Below are 25,895 nucleotides of genomic sequence, written 5' to 3' on the forward strand. Positions count from 1 at the left end.
CACCAAGGAACTGTGAACCTTTTTTTCTGGTGATTTTAGGTTGCTCTCCAACACAGGTGAATTTGTGTGTGGGCCCTTTAACAGCTGGCTTTTTTTTTCCCTAACATCCCCTAGCTCTTCTGGGTTATTCTCTGTTGTTGTTAGTAATCAGCAAAATCAGATATTATGACACTTGTCTCAGTTGTGCTGAGTCCTGAAGCTGCTCATTATGGTGATGCTACCTTGCTCAGGCCCCCGCTCCTCCAGGAGGGCTGGGTACCTTAGGATTGCTCCTGGCTGGCTGTGACACTTTGTGGCTTCCGAAGGTGGCTTTTTTCTCTCCAGGAAGGAATTCTGCCTCTTCCATCTCAGTCAGGACTGTCCCCTGTTGTGGGGGTTCTTGTTATCCAGTTTTCAGTTCTCTGTCAGGGGTAATTGTTCCAAGAGTAGCTGTAAATTTGTTTTCTCCCTGGCAGGAGGTGAGTTCAGAGTGTGCCTATGCCACCATCTTGACACTGTCCAATATTGTATCCTTAAGTGGATTTTCCCAGCATTCAAAACCTGGACAAAATCTTTTTATCGTATCCTCTGATATTTTCAATGGAAAGAAAAAAAAACTAGAACTTGGAAAACATGGTATTTAACCTGATAACCTTTAAAATTTATATCTTTAAACAATACTCACTAAACATAACAGCACTTGTGCGCTGTGTCTCATCACATCCATGAATCGCTGGGCGTTGCTTCTCGCCGCTCCAGCTCGGGGCGCAGGCGGGTGCTCTCCCTTTCCGAGGAAAGCCTCCGGAGGCCGCCACGCGCGGCAGAAAGACAGTGGCCCCGCGGCGAGCCCGCCTCCGCTTCCAGGGCCTGCGCCCGCCCCTCCCTCCTCGCTGGCCAGCGCCGCGGCCCCGCCCTTCCGTCCCGAGCACCCCCCCTCGGCCCGCCCACCCGCTTCCGAGGCTCCCAGGCTCCGGCGCGCTCGCCTTCACCTGATTGGCTGATGTGCGCGTCGCTCCAGGGTCCCGAGCCCGCCATTGGCGCGTTCCCTCCCAGCCGCGTCACGGCCGGTGCGGAGCGCGAGCGGCCGCCGCCGTGTGTGTCGCAGCCGCTTTTCCTGGGCGGTTTGCGGAGCTGCTGCTATGGCGGCGGCGGCGGCAGCGGCAACGGAGGAGGAGGAGGGGGCGAGCGTGATTGCAGTTCCCGCTTCAGGTGCCGACGGCAAGGGCGAGTCGCCGGAGGTTGAAGGAGAAGGAGTAGGAGCCGTGGGCGAAGAGGACGCAGGCGCGGGAGGCGCGGAGGCCGCAGCGGACAGCGAGGAGGACGGGGAGGATGTGTTCGAGGTGGAGAAGATCCTGGACATGAAGACCGAGGGGGTGCGCGTGGGGCCGCGGCGGGCGGAGCCGAGGAGGCAGAGGAGCGCGCGGGGGAGGAGCGCGCGGCTCCCGGCGCCGGGAAGGGCTGCGCCGCGGAGGCGAGGGGGCGGCGGGGCCCGGAGGCGCGCGGCCAGCGCCGGGTTTGTGTGGCCGTGAGTGTTGAGATGCGCGAAGCGGGCCGCGTCTCGGGGCTGGGAAGGAGCGCTCCTCAGAGAACCTCCTCTTCGCAGTCTATTGGCCGCGCTGTCGTTTCGGTGTTTGTCGTAGCGCCAGTGAATTTTCTGCTTTAAAAATCTTCAGCAATTCCCATTCGCCCTCACGGTGTCACCCGACAGGCGGCGGTGACAGGTCTTCCCAACCTGGTCGTCGTCATCCCTCTGCGGTGCCTTGCACAGTTGTAGCCACACTCACGCTCGCGGGCCTCGTCGCACTGTGCAGCACCCGGCGAAATCTTGCTCATCTCTCAAAGACCTCCGAGTTTAGAGCTTTTCTCTGTGAAAGCCTTTTGTGACCCTGATCCCTGCAGAGTGAGGTGCTTCCTCACCTGTGCCCTTATAACGCTTTGTGTAGACCCCTGTTTTAGCATGTAAAACGTTATCGTTCTTTATGTGTGTCTTTCCTGCTAGATTGTAGGTTCCTTTGTCAGAATATGATTTTTATTAATGTTTGTATCACTGATACTCGATCCACTGCCTAGCTTGCAGTAAGTGCTTAGTGTACATCAGATTATTAAATGAGTGAATGAATTGTGAGCTGGAGGCTGGAGTGAAGGGGAGGGGGTGGAGGTGAAGAAGAATGGACAGTAGGAAAGTAATCTGATGGGGATACGTGTGAGCTGGCCAGAGGCCCCACGGGGTGGTCGAATCTCTATATTGTATTCTTTTCAGTGTCTGTTATTTCCCATGTGTCATGTGCCAACTCGTCTTAGTTGTTTTGTCCATTCATTCAGCATTTTTTTTTAATCTACTACTGTTTGCCAGGTGCTGCTTGGGTCCTGAGGGTACAGAGATGAATTGTAGCTTAGACGGCTGCGGACACTGAAAAGTTCTCCCGTCCACTGGGGGATCAGTAGTTGAAATCCAGTGCTAGCGATGTTATTGCTGGTTGCAGTGTAGTAAAGATAGGAACGTTTTTCTGTATAGTTTTCCCAAATATGTTGTAAATGCTTTGAGGTGAAAGGTGGAGCCAGTCTGAGACTTTTGTATCGCCTGCGTTTAAAACAGTACTTTTTGGCACAGAGAAGATATTTAGAAAATATTTGTTAGGAGGAGAATATCTTTAGAACTAAGATGATGCATGTATTCATAGAATATTTAATTTTGCAGGTCCCAAAGAATTTTAGGCACTGTACCTAAAGTCTCAGACATATGCTAGTCAAAAGTGGATGAAACTAAGAAACTTCAATGTTTAAGACACTAAAGGAGAGTTAGACTTTAATGATGTAAAGTTGAGTAAAAATTCTAGTTGTCTGGGCCTTGGATTTTTAGGTGCTCTTGTGAGAGTGATTTATAAGATGAAAGGTGTTAGCTGGGCAGAACAGGACTGTGGCAGTTCCTTTATAAACATCTTTGAGTGAGCCAGCCAGCTGACAAACGAAAGGGTCCCGACAGCGGTTTATGAGGCCCCCTTATCAAAATTCCCAGTTTATGGTATTTCTGTTGTTTGTAATCCACCAGTCTATGGTTTCCTGTTACAGACTGAGACAGTCATTATGGTGGATGTTGGCTGGGGGGAATAGTATTAACACTGAATTTATGCATTAGCTATGTTCTTTCCGTTTATTGCTAAATGTAATTTTTTTGTGTTTTCAGAAAAATTAAATCTGACAGAAATCTTGGGTTTTTGGCTTCAATTTTGAATTGGAGTCATTTTTGTATAATAAAAAACTGGTACTTTTTTCTGATATTTGGGGGACATTTGGTCCTATTATTTAGCGTAAAGTAAATTTTTTAATAATACAACATAGAGAATGATCACAAAGGCAACACATGTGTAACCCCTGCCCAAGTCAGGAAGTGTTAGACTGCCAGCCCCAGAATCCCTTTTGAATCCCCTTCCAATTGGTACCTGTTTCCATCCCCTAGAATCACTGTCCTGTATTACTATATGGTAATTACTTTCTTGCTTTTCTTTGTAATTTTTCCACCTAAGTGTGCATTCCTCAACACTTTAGTTTTACCTGATTTTATTCCCTTCATTTAAGTGGAATCTCACAATATTTGTTTTGTGTATGTTTGCTTTTTTTGTTCAACACTATCTTTGTGAGATTTAATCCACGCTGTGTGGAGCTGTAGTTTCTTTCATTTTCATGGCAACATAGCGTACACTTGCATGAATATATTACTGTCTGTGTTTTCTGCTACTGTTGATGGGTGTTTGGGTTGTTTCCAGTTTTTATCTATTGTGAATAATGCTTCTGTAAACTTTATTGAACATGTCTCCTGGTGCATTGTGCACATTCGTTTCTCTCGGTTATGTACACCTGGAAGTGGAACTGTTCAGACATAAGGGACGCATGTATCTTCAGCCTTTAAGTGGAAACTTTTTTATAGCAGTTGTGCCAATTTACACTGCTACTAATGGTTTATGAGAATTTCTTTTGTTTCATATCCTCTCAACACTTGATAATGTTGGACTTATTTCTAGCCCTTACTGGTGGGTATAGAATGGTATTTCCTGCTTGTAGTTTGTATTTCTCTTTATTCTCCGTAGTAATCAGTGTTGAAATAATTGAGCGTCTCTTCATATACTCTTTCCTTGGTCATTTAGTTATCCACTTTCATGAAATGCTGTTCAGATCTCTTTTTCTACTGGGTTGTCTGTCTTTCTTGATTTGTTGGAGTCCTGTGTATATTCTAGATTCAAGTCCTTTGTCAGCGATGTGTTGCACATCTCTTTTCCTGCTGTGTCTTTGATGAACAGAGGTTTGTAGGGCTAATGTAGAAAAACTTAGTCTTTGTCTTGGTGTTGAGTACTTTTTACGTCTGGTTTGAGAAATCTTTCCCTACCCTAGATAGTCTCTTTTTTTTTTTCTAGACATTCTATTATTTTCCCTTTCAGATTTTTTACTTCACTTGGAATTGATTTTGTGTATAGTGTAATGTAAGGGTCAGGTTTTGTTGAGCAAATCTTTCTTGTTATTCTTTAACCGTTCCTTGTAAATTTAGAATCAGTTGTCAGTTTCCTTGCACACTTGAAAACTGCAGATTTTTATTGGAATTTGCATTGAATCTATGGATAAATTTAGGATCAACTTAATTTCTTTCAGTAATGGTTTATAGCTTTCTCTGTTGAGGTCTTGAACATCTTTTATTAAATTTATTTTTAGTTATATTTGATATTTTGATGCAGTGGTAAATTGTCTTTAAAAATTTTATTCTTATTGTTTATTGCTTGTGTATAGAAAAACCATTAATTTTTGTGTATTTACTCTTTGTTGGTTAAAGAAATTCCCTTTTATTTCTAGTTTACTGGCTACTTATGAATGGATGTTGAATTTCATGAAGTTTTTTCTGCATCTTTTGAGATGATTGCATTATTTTTCTTTTTTCCATTAAATTGATTTCCTAATGTTAAGTCAACTTTGTCTTCATAGAATAAACCAAAGTTGGTTGTGATATTTCCCTTTTTTAATGTTAAATTATATATTTGTTTTTTATCTCATTAATTTCTACTTTTTCTTTATTTTTTTTTCCCCTTAATTTACTGGTCTTTTTCTAACATCTTGAGGTAGATACAAAGCTCATCATTTTTCAACCTTTTTTAAATTCAAATTTATATACCTGTAAGACTATAAATTACCATGTAATCTCAGTTTGGCTGCAACTCATAGATTATGTAGTATGTTCTCATTCAGATGAAATATCTTTCAATTTCCGTAAATTATGTGCAAATAAATTGCTTAATTTCCAAACATTTGAGAGTATTAGTAAATGTTTGGTGTGCTTTAAAAGAATTTCCGACTTTAACTGTTACATGTTCATATATTGTTTTACATTGACTATTTGCTTGACTAATTGTGTTATTTAATACCAGTACTACAGCTGCCAGCAAGCAAGCCAGTCATTACTTCGGAACTTGGACCTGCAAGCATATGGGAAAGCAATTTGAGAATAATTTGCATGCAAGAGGCTATTCTTTCTTCGTATTTCTAGCTGTTGATAATTGTAACTGTCTTTTTTTTTAACTTTTTATTAAGATTATGATAGTTTACAACCTTGTGAAATTTCAGTTGTACATTATTGTTAGTCATGTTGTAGGTGCACCACTTCACCCTTTGTGCTCTCCCCCCACCCCCCTTTTCGCCTGGTAACCACCAATCAGTTCTCTTTGTCTATGTGTTTAACTTCCACCCATGAGTGGAGTCATACAGAGTTCGTCTTTCTCTCTCTGGCTTATTTCACTTAATACACTCAAGGTCCATCCTGTAACTGTCTTTTTTTTATGACATGTTCCTTGTTGATTTTAAAGCAGTACTAAAACAGACCAGATATTTTCACTTCTATTATTGACACACTTGAAGTCTACTGAAATGCTTTATTACAATTACACTTTTTTTTTTTTTTACCTTTTATTTTCATAATGCACTCAGACTCACAGGCTTTGAGATTTTTTTAATAAAAAATTTTAACTAATTATCTAGTGTATGTGATCTAGGAGGACAGGAGCACCATTTACTGCCTTTGAGTTTGGCTCACCAATTAAGGTAAAAGAAAGCTTGGATACCAAGAAGATAGATTATTTCTGGAATTTTGAGGATATGTTTATAAATCCCAGGGCTCTCATGAAATTGCTTAATATATGGCAAAGCCCTGGGCAATATTTGAATCTACATGACTCCTATAAAAGGATATGTGACTCAGGGATTTCGTCTGTTTTTTTGTATTCTGTACCCGTAAGACTCCAAAGGTTCCTGACACAGACCGACCCTCAATAAATACGTGTGATATGAACGAATGAAACAACTGCTCAAATAAAAGCTGACAACAATTATCAGTAAATTAAATCTGGAGCTAGAATTGCCATGTGTCATTAACATTTGAGAATGGTTGTTAATATCTGCATTGTCAACTGGATCAATTCTAATTGATAGCTAACATTAAATTTATAACTTCACTTGTAGAAGTAAAAGTTTACTGACATTTTGACTGCTTTTGTTCTTTTTTACTGAGTTCATAATAGTTTACATCATTGTGAGATTTCAGTTGTACATTATTTCTTGTCTGTCAGCACATAAGTGCTCTCCTTCACCCCTTGTGTCCACCCCCCCTTCCCCTGGTAACCACTGAACTGTGTTCTTTGTCCATGTGTTTGTTTATATTCCACAAATGAGTGAAATCATCTGGTATTTGTCTTTCTCAGACTGGCTTATTTTGCTTAGCGTAATTCCCTCTAGATCCTTCCATGTTGTTGCAAATGGGATGATTTTGTCTTTTTCTGGCTGAGTAGTATTCCATTGTACATGTATACCACATCTTCTTTATCCAATCGTCAGTCAGTGAGCACTTGGATTGTTTCCATGTCTTGGCTATTGTGAATAATACTGCAGTGAGCATAGAGCTGCATAAGTCTCCTTGAATTGTTGATTTCGAGTTTTTTGGGTAGACCCAGTAGTGGGATAGCTGGGTCATATGGTAGTTCTGTTTTTAGTTTTTTGAGGAATCTCTGTGCTGTTTTCCATAGTGGCTGCACCAGTTTGCATTCCCACCAGCAGTGTATGGGGGTTCCCTTTTCTCCACACTCTCTCCAACATTTGTTATTTTTAGTGTTAGTGATTATGGCCATTCTAACAGGCATAAGGTGGTATCTTAGTGTAGTTTTGATTAGCATTTCCCTGATGATTAATGATGTTGAACATCTTTTCATGTGTTCATTGGCCATCTGTATATCTTCTTTGGAAAAATGTCTGTTCATAGCCTTTGCCCATTTTTTGATCAGGCTGTTTGTTTTTTTGTTCAGTTTTGTGAGTTCCTTACATAGTATGGAGATTTACCCCTTGTTGGATGTTTGATTTGCAAATATTTTCTCCCAATTGGTGGGTTGTCTTTTGGTTTTGATCCTAATTTCTTTTTGCCTTGGAGAAGCTCTTTAGTCTGATAAACTCCCACTTGTTTATTTTTTCTTTTGTTTCCTTTGAGAAAACAGTATTCAAAAAGATTCCTTTAAATTTAATGTCAAAGAGTGTACTGCTTATATTATCTTTTATGAGTTTTATGGTTTCAGGAATTCTCTTCAAGTCTTTGATCCATTTTGAGTTAATTTTTGCGTGTGGCATGAGATAATGGTCTACTTTCAGTTCAGTTTTCCCAACACCATTTATTGAAGAGACTTTCCTTTCTTCATTTTATGTTCTTGGCACCTTTCTTGAAGATTAGCTGTCCGTAGCTGTGTGGGTTGATTTCTGGGCTTTTGATTCTGTTGCATTGATCTGTGTGCCTGTTTTTGCACCAGTACCATGCTGTTTTGATCACTATGGCTTTGTAGTACATTTTGGAGTCAGGGATTGTGCTGCCTCCAGTTTTGTTCTTTTTTCTCAGGATTGCTTTAGTAATTCAGGGTCTTTGGTTGCCCCGTGTGAATTTTAGGATTCTTTGTTTTATTTCTGTGAAAAATGTCATTGGGATTCTGATTGGGATTGCACTGAATCTGTAGATTGCTTTGGGTAGTATGGACATTTTAACTATGGTTATTCTTCCAGTCCATGTGCACGGAATCTCTTTCCATCTCTTTTTTTAAAGATTTTTATTTTTTCCTTTTTCTCCCCAAAGCCCCCCAGTAAATAGTTGTATATTCTTAGTTGTGGGTCCCTCTAGTTGTGGCATGTGGGATGCCACCTCAGCATGGCTTGATGAGCAGTGCCATGTCTGCGCCCAGGATTCGAACCAGCGAAACCCTGGGCTGCTGCAGTGGAGCACGTGAACTTAACCACTCAGCCATGGGGCCGGCCCCTCTTTACGTCATCACTTATTTCTTTCAGTGATGTTTTAGAGTTTTCATTGTGTAAGTCCTTCACCTCCTTGGTTAAATTTATTCTTAGATAATTCATTCTTTATGTTGTGCTTGTAAATTGAATTGTATTCTTGAGTTCTTTTTCCGTAAGTTTGTTATTAGAGTATAGAAATGCAACTGATTTTCTTAAGTTGATTTTGTACCCTGTAACTTTACTGTAATTGTTAATTATTTCTAATAGTTCTCTGATGGATTCTTTAGGGTTTTCTATATATAAGATCATGTCGTCTGCAATCTGCAGGGATTTCGTTTATTCACTCCCTGTTTGGATTCCTTTTATCCCTTTCTCTTTCCTAATTGCTCTGGCCAAAGCCTCCAGTACTATGTTGAGTAAGAGTGGTGTTAGTGGGCATCCTTGTCTTGTTCCTGTTCTCAGAGGGATGACGTTCGATGTTCAGTTTTTCCCCATTGAGTATGATGTTGGCTGTGGGTTTGTCATATATGGCCTTTACCATGTTGAAGTAGTTTCCTTCTATCCCCATTTTGTTCAGAGGTGTTTTTTTTTTTTTTTTTATCATAAATGGCTATTGGAGCTTGTCACATGCTTTCTCTCCGGCTGTTGAGATGATCATGTGGTTTTTATTCCTCATTTTGTTAATGTGGTGTATCACAATGATTAATCTGTGGATGTGAACCATCCCTGTGTCCCTGGTATAAATCCCACTTGATCATGATGTATGATCTTTTTGATGTATTTCTGTATTCCGGTTGCCAGTATTTTGTTGAGGATTTTTGCATCTCTATTCATCAGCGATATTGGCCTGTAGTTTTCCTGGAATAGCTTGAGAAGGATAGGTATTAAATCCTCTCTGAAAGTTTGCTAGAATTCTCCAGGGAAACCACCTCGTCCTGGGCTTTTAGTTTTTGGGATGCTTTTGCTTACTGTTTCAATGTCTTTACATGTAATTCACATTATCTGTTTCTTCTTGATTCAGCTTTGGGAGGTTTTGAGAGTCTAACAATTTATCCATTTCCTCTAGATTGTCCATTTTGTTGGCTTATAGCTTTTTGTAGTGTTGTCTTATAATCCGTTGTATTTTTGTGGTATTCATTGTCATTTCTCCTTTTTCATTTCTAGTTTTATCTATCTGAGCTTTCTCTGTTTTTTTCTTTGTAACTCTGGCTAGGAGTTTGTCAATTTTGTTATCTTCTCAAAGAACCAGCTCTTTGTTCCATTGATCCTTTCTCATGCCTTTTTTGTTTCAATAGCATTTGTTTCTGCTCTGATTTTTATTATTTCTCGACTTCTGTTGACTTTGGGCTTTGTTCTTCTTTTTCTAATTCAATTAGGTATAGTTTGAGATTGTTTATTTGGGATTTTTCTTGTTTGTTAAGGTGAGCCTGTATTGTGATGAATTTCCCTCTTAATACAGCTTTTGCTGCATCTCATATGAGTTGGTATGGTATGTTTTCATTTTCATTTGTCCACAAATATTTTTTTATTTTTCCTTTGATTTCTTCAATGATCCATTGTTTGTTCAATAGCATGTTATTTAGTCTCTACATCCTTGTCCTTTTCTCAGCTTTTTTCTTGTAATTAATTTTTAGCTTCATAGTATTGTGATCAGAAAAGATCCCTTTTAAATTATTTCAATCTTCTTAAATTTGTTGAGGCTTGCCTTGTTTCCCAGCATCTTGTCTATCCTTGAGAATGTTCTGTGCTCACTTGAGAGGAATGTTTATTCTGCTGTTTTTGGATGGAGTGTTCTGTATATGTCTAAGTCCAACTGGTCTGGCTTTTCTTTTAATTCCACTGTTTCGCTGTTGATTTTCTGTCTGGATGATCTATCTGTTGATGTGAGTGGAGTGTTGAGGTCCCCTACTGTTATTGTGTTGTTGTTGATATCTCCTTTTAGGTTTGTTAATACTTGCATTATGTACTTTGGTGTTCCTGTGTTGGATGCATAAATATTTACAATTGTTATTTCTTCTTGATGGACTGTCCCTTTGACTATTATATACCGTGCCTCTTTGTCTCTCTTTACCTGACTTATCTTGAAGTCTGCTTTGTCTGATATAAGGATGGCAACACCTGCTTTCTTTTGTTTGCCATTAGCTTGGAGTATCGTCTTCCATCCCTTCACTCTGAGCCTGTGTTTGTCATTGGAGCTGAGGTATGTTTCCTGGAGGCAGCATATTGTTGGGTCTTGTTCTTTGATCCATCTCTCCACTCTGTGTCTTGTTACTGAAGAATTCAGTCCTTTTACGTTTAGGGTGATTATCGATATATGAGGGCTTAATGCTGCCGTTTTGTCACTTGTTTTCCGATTCTCCTCCATTTCCTTTATTTCTCGTCCTGTGTATTTCGGACTACCAATTCGGATAGGTAGGTTTTTATATTGTGTTTCTTTGTTTTCTCCTTATTATTTGTGTCTCTTTTCTGCTTTTTTGTTTAGTGGTTACCATGAGGTTTGTATTCAAAATCTCATAGATAAGATAGTCCATTTTCTGATGGCCTCTTATTTCCTTACACTAAGCCAATTCAGTCCCTTTCCTCTTCCCCTCTGAAGTTGTTTTCTCACATCTTATTCCACCTTGTGTTGTGAGTTTGTGGTTAAAATGACAAAATTATGTTTGTTTTTGGTGTTTCCCTTCCCTTTGTCTTTAATGCTGTACTTGAGTATTTGCTAACCTGTTCTAACCTATAGCTACAGTTTTCTGATTTGTCCAATTATTTTTCTCCTTATTCCATACTTTTTAACCCCTTCACCCCCCCCCCCCTTTTTTTTCAGGTATGAGGGCCTTCTTGAGGATTTCTTGTAGGGCATCTCATGTCTACGAACTCCCTTAGCTTTTGTTTATCTGGGAAAGTTTTTATTTCTCTATCATATCTGAAGGATATTTTTGCTGGGTGGAGTATTCTTGGCTGAAAGTTTTTGTCCTTCAAAGATTGGAATATGTCATTCCAGTCTCTCCCAGCCTGTGAGGTTTCTGCAGGGAAATCCACTGAAAGCCTGATAGGGCTTCGTTTATAGGTTATTTTCTTCTGCCTTGCTGCCCTTAGTATTCTATCTTTGTCATTTTGCCAGTTTTACTACTACATGCCTTGCAGTAGGTCTTTTTACATTGACATATTTAGGGTGTCTGGTAGCTTTTTCCACATGGATTTCCATCTCTTTCCCCACGTTTGGGAAGTTGCCTGCTGTTATTTCTTTGAACAACCGTTCTGCTCTACTCTCCTCCTCTTCTCCTTCTTGAGTACCTGTAATTTTTATGTTGCATTTCCTAGTTGCGTCATATATTTCTCGGAGACTTCTTTCATTTCTTTTTAGTCTTAATTCTTTCTCCTCCTCTATCTGGGGCATTTCAACATGTCTGTTCTCAATTATGCTGATTCACTCCTCTACGATGTTCACTCGAGCCTTCAGGGAATCCATATTTTGTTTTATTTTATCCATTGTGTGTTTCGTCTCCAATATTTCTGGTTGATTTTTCTTTGTAGTTTCAGTCTCTTTTGTGAGGTAGCTCCTGAACTCATTAAATTGTTTCTCTACATTCTCTTTTAACTTGTTGAGTTTTTTGATGATAGCTATTTTGAATTCTCTGTCATTTAGGTTCCATATTTCTCTGTCCTCAGGACTGATTTCTGACTAGTCATTTTCTTTTTGGTCTGGAGATTTAATATCATTTTTGATGTTGCTAGAGGGGGTGGCTTTGCTCTTTCACATCCTGGTATTATTTGGTCACAGTCAGCACCTGTTGCCACTGGGTGGGAGTAAAGATCTGTGTATTCTGAGCTTTCTGCAATGTGCGGGAATCCCAGGCAGTGGAGCCGGTGCTGGGCAGTTGGGGTGGGGGAAGGCGCTTTTTTCCTCACACTCCTGTGGGCTGGCTTACTCTATTCTTGGTATCTGCTCTCCTGGGGTGTTGGCTTGTTGAGGCCACCCCTGTAATAGCTACTCACCTTGGTAGGGGCTTTCCCTTACACTGCGAGGGACCTCGGGGATCTTTGATGTTCCCGTGAATGAGCAGCCCTTCTCTGTTCCTTCCCTCTTGGAGGCCCTGCACAGTCCCAGATTGCAGTCTTTTGGGGAGGGAGCGAAGTTTTCTCTTAGCCCATTCCACCTCCTCCAGGGGGCTCCAGCCTGTCTGCCCTCTGACGTATGGCTGTGTGGGTCTCTCAGACGTCTTTTGTGCATGTCCTTTGTTGGAATATGGATGTCTTTTTCATTGTATGGTGGAGTGGCAAGATTACTGGGAGAACTCACTTCGCCATGATGCTGATGACACTCCTTCACCGTTTTTTTTAAATTATCAGAAAAGTTGCAAGAATCATATTTAATCTTCCATTTACCTTCACCTAAATTCTCCAGTTGTTAATGTTTGCTTTATCTTTTTTCTCTATTTATGCACATTTTTTTCTGGCTCATTTGAAAGTAAATAGTGTTCTTTAAAAGCTACATTGAGTAAAAAAATTACCACAGATTTACACACAAAAATATTCTGGCCCGTATTAAATTAAGATCATTTGTTTCCGTGCCCTATTATTGGATAAGTTAGCATGTTCCTGCAGGCCACCATGTAACTGTTCACATGATGCTTCTACAAGTCAAGCATACTGCTTTCTTTAAGGCAGTACTGCATAGCACTGACTGAGATTTCTTTCTTTCTCTTCTGTTCATACAGGCTTCTTCAATAACCATGCTGTCTCTTCTTTGTTTAGTTTTTTCAGTTTTAACTAGATTTCATAGAAGCTCTTACAAAGTTGTATATAACAGTAGTCTTTTTGCTAAAAAGAATTTGCATACATTCTTGGCTGATATAATCAATGTATCGCTGCCCACTTATGTAGCTGAACTGTAAAACTATATTGATGTATACACTCTTACTATTTTAAATTTATAAGGATTTTCAGGATTATCTTTAAAGGTTAAGAGTCTAAGTCTCCTCTTTTTCCATTATTTCTTAGTTTCTAATCCTACTAGATGCTGTGGCTTGGTCTTTCTGCAGATGGCAGAGTGATTGAAGGGCAGTGTGGGCATGATGGAAGGGTAAAATGGAAAGGAGCAGTGCTTGCACTCAGCCTGGGATGTTTGTTGTCGTGGTGGTTGTGTGAATAAAATGAGCAAGGGTTCAGTGGATAGCTAGAATGGTACTCTGCAGTTTATGTGGAAAACTATTTTGTGAGTATCTTCTCAGTAAGATTGGGTATTGAGCAGAAAAGATAAGCCAGAAATCTGGAGAAGCAAAAATTTGGGATGCTATGACAAAGATTTAATAGCCATGCAATTTTTTTTAATTATTATAAATGAGCGAGAAAATGGGCACAGGACACAACAGATTATTTTAAAAAAACTTTATTGTAGTTTTATATCCATATTTTTATATGGATATCTTAAAATTTGCAATTTAAACCATTTTTAAGTGTACCATTCAGTGGCATTAAGTACATTCACATTCATGTGCAGCCATCCCCACCATCCATCTCCAGAACTTTCTCATCTTCCCAAACTGAAACTCTGTCCCTGTCAAACAATCATTCCCTGTTCCTCCTCCCTTCAGCTCCTGGCAGCCACCATTCTACTTTCTCTCTCTATGAATTTGCCTATTCTAGGTACTTCATATGAGTGGAATCATACAATATTTGTCCTTTGTCCACCTTATTTTGCCTAGCATAGTGTTTTCAAGGTTCGTCCATGTTGTAGCATTTGTCAGAATTTCCTTCTCTCTTAAGGCTGAATAATATTCCATTGTTTGCGTATCCCATGCTTTGTTTATCCTTTCATTTGTTGATGGACACTTGGGTTGGTTCCACTTTTGGGCTATTATGAATAATGCTGCACTGAACATGGGCTTACGGATACCTGTTTGAGTCCCTGTTTTCAGTTCTTTGGGCTGTATACTTAGGAGTGGAATTGCTGGGTCATGAGGTAATTCTGGGGTTTTTTTGGGAACTGTCAAACTGTTTTCCACAGCAGGTGTACTATTTTACATTCCCACCACCAGTGTATGAAGGTTCTAATTTCTTCACATCCTCACCAACACATTATTTTCCGTGTTTCTGATTATAGCCACCTAGTAGGTATGAAGTAGTGCCTCATGGTTTTGATTTGCATTTCCCTAAGGACTAATGAGGTTGAGCATCTTTCCATGTGCTTATTGGCCATTTGTATATCTTCTTTGGAAAAATGTCTATTCAAGTCCTTTGCCCATTTTTAGGTGGATTGTCTGACTTGTTTTTGAGTTGTAGGGGTTGTTTATATATTCTGGATATTAATCCCTTTCAGATGTGATTTGCAAATATTTTCTCTAGTTCTGTGGGTTGCCTTTTCACTGTGTTGATAATGTTCTTTGATGCAGAAAAGTTTTTAATTTTGAAGTCCTTTTTACTATTTTTTCTTTTGTTTGTGCTTTTGGTGTCATATCCAAGAAATCATTGCCAAATGCAATGCCATGAAGCTTTTCCTTTGTTTTCTTCTAAGAATTTTGTGGTTTTACCTCTTAAGTTTAGGTCTTTGATCCATTTTGAGGTAATTGTTGTATATGATGTGAAGTAGCGGTCCAGCTTCATTCTTTTGCATGTAGAAATTCACTTGTCCCAGTGTAACCGTGGGGACTTCAGGACCAATTCAACCAACCCATCTCTTATCAACAGAGTGATTAAGAATTGTCTTTGAGCCACATGTAAAAGAATGAAAATTGACCATTCTTTTTCACCATTCACCAAAATAAACTCAAAATGGATTAAAGACCTAAAGGTGAGACCTGAAACCATAAGGCTTCTGGAAGAAAACGTAGGCAGTACACTCTTTGACATCAGTATTAAAAGGATCTTTTCGGACACCATGCCTTCTCAGAGAAGGGAAACAATAGAAAGAATAAACAAATGGGACTTCATCAGATTAAAGAGCTTCTTCAAGGCAAATGAAAACAGGATTGAAACAAAAAAACAACCCACTAACTGGGAAAAAATATTTGCAAGTCATATATCTGACAAAGGCTTAATATCCTTAATATATAAAGAACTCTCACAACTCAATCACAAAACGTCAAACAACCCAATCAAAAAATGGGCAGGAGACATGAACAGACATTTCTCCAAAGAAGATATACTGATGGCCAATAGGCACATGAAAAGATGCTCATCATCGCTGATCATCAGGGAAATGCAAATCAAAACTACACTAAGATATCACCTTACACCCGTTAGAATGACAAAAATATCTAAAACTAATAGCAACAAATGTTGGAGAGGTTGCGGAGAAAAAGGAACCCTCATACACTGCTGGTGGGAATGCAAACTGGTGCAGCCACTATGGAAAACAGTATGGAGATTCCTCAAAAAATTAAAAATAGAACTACCATACTATCCAGCCATCCCACTACTGGGTATTTATCCAAAGAGCCTGAAGTCAGCAATCCCAAAAGTCCTGTGCACCCCAATGTTTATTGCAGCACTGTTTACAATAGCCAAGACGTGGAAGCAACCTAAGTGCCCATCAACAGACGAATGGATAAAGAAGATGTGGTACATATATACAATGGAATACTACTCAGCTGCTAAACAGAACAAAATCATTCCATTTGCAATAACATGGATGGACCTTGAGAGAATTATGTTAAGTGAAATAAGCCAGCAAGAGAAAGATAATCTGTGTATGACTCCACTCATATGAGAAATTTAAAACTATGGACCAAGAACAGTTTAGTGGATACCAGGGGAAAGGTGGGGTGGGGGCTGGGCACAAAGGGTGAAGTGGTGCACCTACAACATGACTGACAAACATTAATGTACAATTGAAATTTCACAAGATTGTAACCTATCAACTCAATAAAAAAAAACCAAAAACAAAACAAACAAACAAACAAAAAAAAGAATTGTCTTTGAGAAAATCTAAAAAGTCATGTAGCCAGGGCATGCACGAGAGAAGAAATCATGACCTGAAATGCCCTCAAAACCAGAAATCCTCCTTCCCATGGAACCCAAGGACCAGGACAAGACCAGAACTTGAAAGTTGGATTGTTCTTTTTTTTTTGAGGAAGACTAGCCCTGATCTAACTACTGCCAGTCCTCCTCTTTTTGCTGAGGGAGAATGGCCCTGAGCTAACATCTGTGCCCATCTTCCTCTACTTTATATGTGGGACGCCTACCACAGCATGGCGTTTGCCAAGCGGTGCCATGTCCGCACCTGGGATCCAAACCAGCAAACCCCGGGCCGCCGAGAAGTGGAAGGTGCAAACTTAACCGCTGCGCCACCAGGCTGGCCCCAAAAGTTGGATTCTTATCAGAAGCAAGGGGTTCCTCATTCAGGAAGATCCGGTGTTAAAATTCTTTCCCCACCTCATCATAAAAGTTGAGAACCCTGTCATAAATGTTTAAAACCTCACCATAAATGCCCAATGCCCACCAATCAAAACCTGTCCCACCAGCGTTTCTGTGTGCCGGCCTGTTCTCCAAAATCTCTTAGGTTTTGCCCCACATCCTGAATCAGGGAGATGCATGTGAGGGCCTGTGCCCCCTGTCTCCCTGCAAGTCAAACTCACAGAATAAAGCTGCTCTCTCCCCCAAGAGGCTGATGCTGTAACTAATTGACTTGTTTATGCACATCAGGCAGAGAACCCCAGTTTTGTGCAGTAACACCAGCACAGTTTGTTTCTTCTTGCTTGGACTTAGCACCCTTATCAAGAATCAATTTGCCATAGATGTATAGGTTTATTTTTGGAGTCTCTCTATGCCTGTCCTTATGCTAGTACCATACTGTTGATTACTATAGCTTTGTAGTAAGTTTTGAAATTAAGAAGTGTGAGTTCTTTGACTTCATTTTCTTCAAGATTGCTTTGGCTATTCAGGGCATCTTGCAGTTGCGTATGAATCTGAGGATTCACTTTTCTATTTTTGTAAACAAGGCTATTGGAATTCTTAGAGAGATTGCATTGAATCTGTAGATTGCTTTGGATAGTGTTGAGATCTTAACAGTATTAAGTCTTGCTACCTAAAAACACAGATATCTTTCCATTAATTTGTCTTCTTTAATTTCAGCAATGTTTTGTAGTTTTTAGTGTACAAGTCTTTTACCTCCTTTATTAATTTATTCCTAAGTATTTTATTCTCTTAGATGCTATTGTACATGGAATTGCTTTCTTAATTTCCCATTTGGATTATGCATTGCAGGTGTATAGAAACACAACTAATTTTTGTGCATTCGTCTTGTACCCTGCAACTTTGCTGAATTTGTTTATTAGATCTAGTTATTTTCTTGTGGATTCTTTGGGAGTTTCTTTATATAGAATCATATCATTTATGAATATAGTTTTACTTCCTCCTTTCCAACTTGAATGCCTTTTATATCTTATTCTTATCTAATTGCTCTGGCTAGAACTTGAGTACAATGTTGAAAAGCAGTGGTGAAAGAAGGCATGTAACAGGTAATTTTTTAAAGAAAAAGTGTAAATGGCTTAATGATAATTTTGTAAGTAGACGTGGTGTAGAGCGGAAGTTGGCAGACTTTCTTTGTAAATCGCCATATACTATTTTAGATTTCATGGGTTGAGAGGCAAAATTGGGGTTTAAAGTTACTGTTCCCTATCATGGTAGAAACGTGACCTCAATCTCCTAAAAAGATCTTCCTTCTCTTAAAGACAGGGATGTCTCTTGAGAACTCACTGGAGTGTGTTATCTGCATCTGCCTTTGGCACTTAAACATACTGCCCTTGCAGTGTTAAATGACTTTCATATGCAGAAGCACGTTAAAGCTCAGGCCTCGGGTTTGAATTTCAGCTGAACTATTCGTTAGCTGTGTCATCTTTACTAGTTATGTTATATAGAACCTTCAGTTTTCTCATCCATAAAAGGAATAATAGTACTTCACAGGATTGTTGTAAAGATTAAATGAGCTATAAATGCCAAGGTTTAGACAGTGCACAACACATTGTAAAGCACTTGCTATAACTGTCATTCTTCTTTTATTTGTTGTCAACATTTAAAAATGTAACACCATTCTTAGCTCACAGGATGGGCAAAAAAGGAGGCAAGACTTGCTGTAGTTTGCTGACCCCTAGCACTGAGAGATGATCAGCTCTTGTATCTTGTGGAAGTGTAAATTGGATCCTCTTTGCTGAAAGGCATTTGGCAATGTATTTTAACAGTCTTCACATGGCTTTATAATTGATCCCGTTGATCTCTCTTTTGGAATTTATTCTAACATCAGAGATGTGCAAGTATATTACAGCTTTATTTATAAAAACAAAAATTGCAAACAATCAAAGGAACTTTTGGTTTCCAAAGGGAGAGTTTTCACTGTGTTTTTTGTTGTATTTATGTGATGGAATAATGTTCAGTCACTAAAACTCATGTTTTTGAGAAATATTGAAACAAGAAGTTCTTGATATATGTGAAAAAGCAAGATAAAAATATTATCCCAGTGTTCTTAAAAATATATGTTAAGGGCCAGCCTCATGACGTAATGGTTAAGTTCACATGCTCCACTTCAGTGGCCTGGGGTTCATGGGTTCTGATCCCAGGCATGGACTTACACACCACTCATCAAGGCATGCTGTGGTGGTGTCTCGCATACAATATAGAAGATTGGCACAGATGTTAGCTCAGCAACAATCTTCCTCACCAAAAAAAAAATATATATATATATAAAATATAAATTTATAAATACAAAAGATGAATGAAATAGATCAAATTGTTGTCAGTATCTCTGGGTGACTTTTATTTGGTTTTTCCTATTTTCCACTGATTTTCAAAGATTATGCATTGCTTATATAATTAGAATAAGACCTCAGATTTTGGTTTATGAAAAATGGATCAATGATACTGTGGTTTTTATTAATTTTAGAATGTTTAAATTGAGGTGTAATTGACTTATATTAGTTTCAGGTATACGATATAATGATTTGATATCTGTATACATTGCAAAATGATCATCACAGTAAGCCTAGTTAACATCCATCACCTTATGTAGTTACAAAACAATTTGTTTTTCTTGTGATGAGAACTTTTAACATCTGCTTTCTTAGCAACTTTCAAATATGCAATACAGTATTATTAATTATAGTCACTGATGCTGTGTGTTACATCCCAGGACTTATTTTATAACTTGAAGTTTGTACCTTTTGACCCCTTTCACCCATTTCTTCCATCCCCCACCACCACCACCACCCCCCCCGCCACTGGAAACCACCAGTCTGTTCTCTGTATCTGTGAGCTTTTGGTTGGTTGGTTGTTTTTTTTTTGTTTTTAGATTCCACATATAAGTAAGATGATACAGTATTTGTGTTTGTTTGTCTGCCTTATTTCACTTAGCATAGTGCCCTTGAGGTTTTTCTTTGTTGTCACAAGTGGCAAGATTTCCTTTTTTATTGCTGAATAATATTCCATATTGTATATACCACATTTTTGTTTATCCATCCATTGATGGACACTTAGGTTGTTTCCATATCTTGGCTATAGTAAATAATGCTGCAGTGAACATGGGGGTACATATATCTTTTCAAGTTAAGTGTTTTCATTTTCTTGGAATAAATACCCAGAAGTGGAATTGCTGGATCATATGATAGTTCTGTTTTTAATTTTTTGAGAAATCTCCTTTCTGTTTTCCTTAGTGGCTGTACCAGTTTATATTGCCACCAACAGTATATAAGGGTTCCCTTTTCTCCACATCCTCACCAATACTTATCTTTTTTTTTTTAAGGTTTTTTTAATTTCCAGTTTTTCTTCCCCCCAAAGCCCCCCAGTACATAGTTATATATTTTACTTGTGGGTCCTTTTAGTTGTGGCATGTCGAACACCGCCTTAGCATGGCTTGATGAGCGTTGCCAGGTACACGCCCAGGATCCAAACTGGCAAAAGCCTGGGCCACCGAAGCAGAGTGCGAGAACTTAACCACTCGGCCCCATGGCCAGCCCCTCTTATCTTTTTGATAGTAGTCCTTCTAACAAGTATGAGGTGATATCTCATTGTGGTTTTCATTTGCATTTCCCTGACAATTAGTGATGCTGGGCATCTTTTCATGTGCCTGTTGGCCATCTGTATGTCTTCTTTGGAAAAATGTCTGTTCAGATCTTCTGCCTGTTTTTTAATCAGATTGTTTGATTTTTTGCTATTGAGATAGATGAGTTCTTTATATATTTTTTGGATATTAACCTCTTATGATTTACAAATATTTTCCCATTCAGTCAGTTGCCTTTTCATTTTGTTCATGATTTTCTATGCTGTGCAGACACTTTTTAGTTTGATATAGTCTCAGCAATTGTATGTTTTTAGAAATTTAATCAAGTTCTTTATTTGCCTGTTTTTAATTTATATGACAGGGTAAAATCCTTTACAAAGTGCGATGGAAAGGCTATACATCAGAGGATGACACCTGGGAGCCTGAAGTTCATCTTGAGGACTGTAAAGAAGTTCTTCTCGAATTTAGGAAGAAAATTACAGATAACAAAGCTAAACCAGTCAAGAAAGATATTCAGGTATCATGTTTTATCTCATATTCCTTTTATTTTTTTAGTACAATAAGTTTATTAAAAAGTTTTGTGATATAAAGAATGTGCAGTAAAGAATTCACAAATAATAGTAAAGTCCACAATATTCCTATTGTAAATTCTGTAGAGCCAATTCATTCTCACAGAACGCTTTCATTGATTTTTGCCAAACTCTTCTTTCTGTAACCAACCTGTGATTGCAATTAATTTGAAACAGGTATAGTTCAAATATGTTGGTTAATATTTTCCTTTAATTCAAGAGTAAGATGAAAGTGGGAGGAAAAGAGACGTGTTGAAACTTGCCTTGTTTGTCCAAGATGTAAGCATCTTGTTTTTATATACCTGAGGAATATTTTTTGTGCTATTCATATTAGTACTACAGATACTGCGCATACTTTTATATTTAATCTGTATTATTAACATATTTCTATGTCTGATTTTTCTGCTAGTTAATTAAAACAATTCTTAGATCATTTTATAAAGCTATAAATTTTAGTACATTTCAGGTTATTAATAGGTTTGATTATCCAGGTCTTTTGTTTTTGCCTCTATTCCCATTTCAATTTTTAGCTACTTTATTGGGTTTTAGTAGCTCTTCCTGATGGTAAGGAAGGATAAAGAGATGAAAGGAACTCAAAAAAGTTAAATTTCTGTTATCAGCAGTTTGGAAAAAGATTTTCTGGTGGGATGGAGTGGGATAATGTTAAACTAACACACGTTTGGTTTAAACGTTTTCTTCTCTGGATTTGTCCACTGTTTTATCCTTGATTCTCTTATTACACAGATAATTGAATTGGCTTTATTTATGAACCTTGTAAGAATTTCCTATTTTACTTTTCCATGTAAATTTCATTTATAGCTTGTATTTATAAATTGAACCAGCTCTTATTCAACTTGTTGCTTTTCCTTTTATAGTTTTCTGCTTAAATCCTGGGAGCACTGCTTGCTTAGGACTTAGTAAGCATCATAGAAGTTAGAAATGGTTTCTAAAATAACCAAAAAAATGTTTGTTAATGCTATTTACCAGGAAAATATGCATGATGCAGAAATGATACTTGTTCATTAAAATACTTTTATTATCATTTAGCATTTGGATACCTTTTATCTTTTTGCTGACCATCAGATATTTGAAACTAAAAGAAAAACTGAGGTGCTGTTTAACATTCATGGGTGTGATATGGTCAAGCTGTTCATTTTAAATAAACTGAAAATCTACAAATAAGGTGACCACTGGTCTGCCTTGAGCTTTGATAGTTGATGTTGTATGACACAGATGAGTCTCGACTGTACTGTTACATCAACATTTTACCATTTTTGCCTTTTGGGGGTTTTTTCTTTCTTTTTTTCAGGGATAGCTTTTTGTAGTAGACACAGTGTTTTATGGGTCAGACCCTTACATGGTCACAGTTACACAAACATAGGTAAAGTCTGTCTTGCTCTTGAGGTTCCTTGCAAGTTGTACACATAGAATCTATCTTTTTTAAAGATTTTTTAATTTTTCCTTTTTCTCCCCAAAGCCCTCCAGTACATAGTTGTGTGTCCTTCTGGTTGTGGCATGTGGGATGCCCCCTCAGCATGACTTGATGAGCGGTGGCATGTCCACGCCCAGGATCCGAACTGGCAACACCCTGGGCCGCCGAAGCAGAGAGCACGAACTTAACCACTCAGCCCCGGGGCCACCCCTGGGATCTTTCTTTTAAAGATAGTACCATATACTAAAGACTTTTTCTTCTGCTTTTCTTTTTATTTTATTTATTTATTCTTTTTGAGGAAGATTAACCCGGAGCTAACGTCCGCCACCAATCTTTCTCATTTTTGCTGAGGAAAACTGGCCCTGAGCTAACATCTGTGCCCATCTTCCTCTACTTTATGTGGGATGCCTGCCACAGCATGGCTTGACAAGCAGTGCGTAGGTCCACATCCAGGATCCAAGCTGGTGAGCCCTGGGCCGCTGAAGCAAAACATGCGAACTTAACCACTGTGCCATCGGGCTGGCCTCCTTCTTGTAAAATAATTTTTTATTAATACATATTCTAACCAACAAACAAGTATGTTTTTGAAAAAATTATGAAACAATCACCTGTGTACCTACTACTCAGCTAAGAGATAGTTCTGCCTCTTAAAATTTATCTGAGGATAACTTTTTTTTTAGGGATAGTTTTTTGAATTACTTCTGTCTCTTGAAGTTTGGCTATAAAGTAATAAATATATATACCCTTTTAATGTAAAACGAATTAGAATTTGTGCTTCCAAAACATTATTTATTTATTTTTTTTTTTTTAAGATTTTATTTTTTCCCTTTTCTCCCCAAAGCCCCCCGGTACATAGTTGTATATTCTTTGTTGTGGGTCCTTCTAGTTGCGGCATGTGGGACACTGCCTCAGCGTGGTTCGATGAGCAGTGTCATGTCCGCGCCCAGGATTCGAACCAACGAAACACTGGGCTGCCTGCAGCGGAGTGCGCGAACTTAACGGCTCGGCCATGGGGCCAGCCCCCCAAAACATTATTTTTAAGAGTGTACCTATTATGCAGTAAAGTTACTCCAATAATGCTGTGGCCCAAAATGGTTTTAAATTTTTTCTTTCAGAATTGTCTTTAATGTCATGGAAGAAAAATAATTTCTAGTGATACCTCATGTTTGACTCAAAATAGTGCTCCAAAAAGCATGGTAAAGGTTCTCAAAGTGCAAGAGTGCACTTCCAAAAGTGTTCTGAGCAGTGATTGCACTGTTGAAAAGCTCATGGTTTCCAAAGGTGATTGCCTAGAGGGAGAAGACGCTGGGGGCTGTGTTGTACCTTTTGCAGGTGTATCCTCAGTCACTTTGTCATCACGCCTCGTACACATTATTGCTGGACATTCCCATAGATGGCGATGTTACGTAAATAGAGTAGGTAATTATATCTTGATTTGTTTTGGTCAGCCCCACTTTATGCCTGTTGACTTGGTATAATTATTAATAGAGCCCCATTTCATTTTCAAAGTTGTCCTGATTTGGGTAATAAGTAATATGTTTATTTTACCTGAGAGACTATTAAAATGAGTAAAAAGACAGGTTGCTAGTGTACTAGAAGTGCTCAGACCTGTGGTATGTGTGATTTCAATTCTTTGTTGTGATTATTTTATAGTTATTTTTGAAGTTATCGCTTTAGACATTTGTCTACATGTTCTCTGATGGCAAACAAGAGCTGTTCATCAGATGGTAACTAATTTTATATCCTGACTTCATTGAACCTGGCCAGGGGCTCCAGGGCTGGCTCACCCAGGCACAACTAACCTACTGATTCATTTAAAATATGGCTAAATAATCATTTCAAACATCGTATTTTGATGCCTGAAGTCAAACTACTAGACTTATAATCTATTTGCATCAAGCTGTTTCATATTTAAAATCTACAGGTTGTAACTGTCTTGGGGAGTAGTCTAATGACCAAATTAAAAATCTTTTTTCAAAGTTTTTTGCTGAAAAGCCATGATTAGAGCTCTTCCCAGATGACTGAGGAAGAATAAGAAGGATCAGGAGCTTACAGGTGACCCTGCCCCCCTATTGTAGTGACAGCTCTACAGACACCAGATTGGGCCAGGAGTACTGCTGGCTGACCTGACAAAGCAGAGCAACAGGGAAGGTGCAGAAGGACCGTGGCAGTGAGGAGACAACGCTCTAGTTGGTTTAGAGGCCTGATTTTAGAGTTTTGATGAGTGGAAACTCCTGGGGGATCTTTTTTATTTATACGCTTGAGGATTTTCAGAACTTTAGAATACTTTTAAGTTGTTTTTCCTGATAAAAGGAATAACTCTGACTTCTTTGCTAACTATTTCATGTTCATTCATTTAAAAAAAATCTAGTTGTAATATGTGACAGTCACTAGGCATACAAAGAAAAATAAGATCTATCCTGGCCTTCAGGAGCTCCCGGGACAGTCAAGAGGAGGGCTAGGCAAACAGGAAACTAAACTGTAGAGTGAAGAACATTCTCAGGCAGCTGTGTGTGTGCTGCGGAAAATCTAACAGAGGAAGGAGCAACTAACTTTCTAAGATAAGCATAAAAGTTATATTACAGAGGATTCATCATTTGGCCTAAGCCCTGAAAGATGAGGAATTCAGGGGATCCTGGGTGGGGAAGCAGATACGGAGATGTGCAGAAGCACAGGTTTTGAGAATAATGAGAAGGGCTAGAGCACTGACCAGGAAAGTAGCAGGAGTGAGGCTGGGCAGAGCCTAGGAAGAAAGTCATAGCAGCCGAGGTTAAACTTGATCGCTCCGGTGGTCAAAAGACCGGCAGAAGTTTTGAGGGAAGTCGTATGATCAGATTTGTATTTTAGGAAGATGATTTTTGGAGAATTTTATTAAGGGAAATTTGAACATTTAAGAAAGGAGAGGGCAGTATCACAAGACTCCAGTGTTTGTCACCCAGTTTCAGTCATCAGTACTTTGCCATTCTTCTTTTTTCTGTCTACTCCTCCCCCTCTGCTTTTTCATTTGCTGGAGTATTTTAAAGCATATTCCAGATATGACATCACTTCACCCTGAAATACTTCAGTAGGTAAAAGGAATTGTTAAAACATAACCATTATAACATTATCATGCCAAAAAAAGGTTTACACTTATTAATGTCTTCTAATATCTAATAATGTGTTGAGTTTTCCCCAGTTGTCTCAAAAATATAAAACAAAACATGTCTTTTTGTTGATTTGATTGAATTGGGCATTGAAAAAGTCTACCCATTATATATCATTGATAATCTCTAAAATCTCGTTTAATCTATAACAGTTTCTTCCCCTAACTTCTCCCTTCTTTCTCCATATTGTTTATCTGATGAAGAAACTAGGACTTTTTTGTAGAATTTTCCATATTTTGAGTTTGGCCGGGTGCATGGTGTCTTTTAACATGTTCCTCTATCCCCCATATTCCTGTAAGCTGGTAGCTAGATAAAGAAGCATGATTACATTCAGGTTTGATTTTTTTCTTTTGGCAAGGATAGTCATAGGTAGTGTTCTCTACCTCCTCTTGCAGCATACCAGAAAGCACATAATGTCTCCCTGACTCCCTTACAATGAGCTTAAAAGCGATCGTTGAGATTAGGTATTTTCAGTGTGATCCATCATTAGAAAG

The 25,895-nt window shown here is 38.7% G+C and overlaps 1 protein-coding gene across 1 annotated transcript in view; it reads left to right on the forward strand.

The window, feature by feature from the left end:
- Positions 1-929: 929 nt before the first annotated feature.
- MPHOSPH8 (M-phase phosphoprotein 8) overlaps positions 930-25,895 on the forward strand; it is a 60,781-nt gene continuing 35,815 nt past the window's right edge. Inside the window, exons 1-2 of the mRNA XM_070577768.1 lie at positions 930-1,352; positions 20,619-20,774. Coding sequence (XP_070433869.1) covers positions 1,119-1,352; positions 20,619-20,774 — 390 coding nt within the window. The 5' untranslated portion in view covers positions 930-1,118. The remainder of the gene's footprint in view (positions 1,353-20,618; positions 20,775-25,895) is intronic.

The sequence above is a fragment of the Equus przewalskii genome, chromosome 16 (genome assembly GCF_037783145.1).
Source record: "Equus przewalskii isolate Varuska chromosome 16, EquPr2, whole genome shotgun sequence".
NCBI classification, from domain to species: domain Eukaryota; kingdom Metazoa; phylum Chordata; class Mammalia; order Perissodactyla; family Equidae; genus Equus; species Equus przewalskii.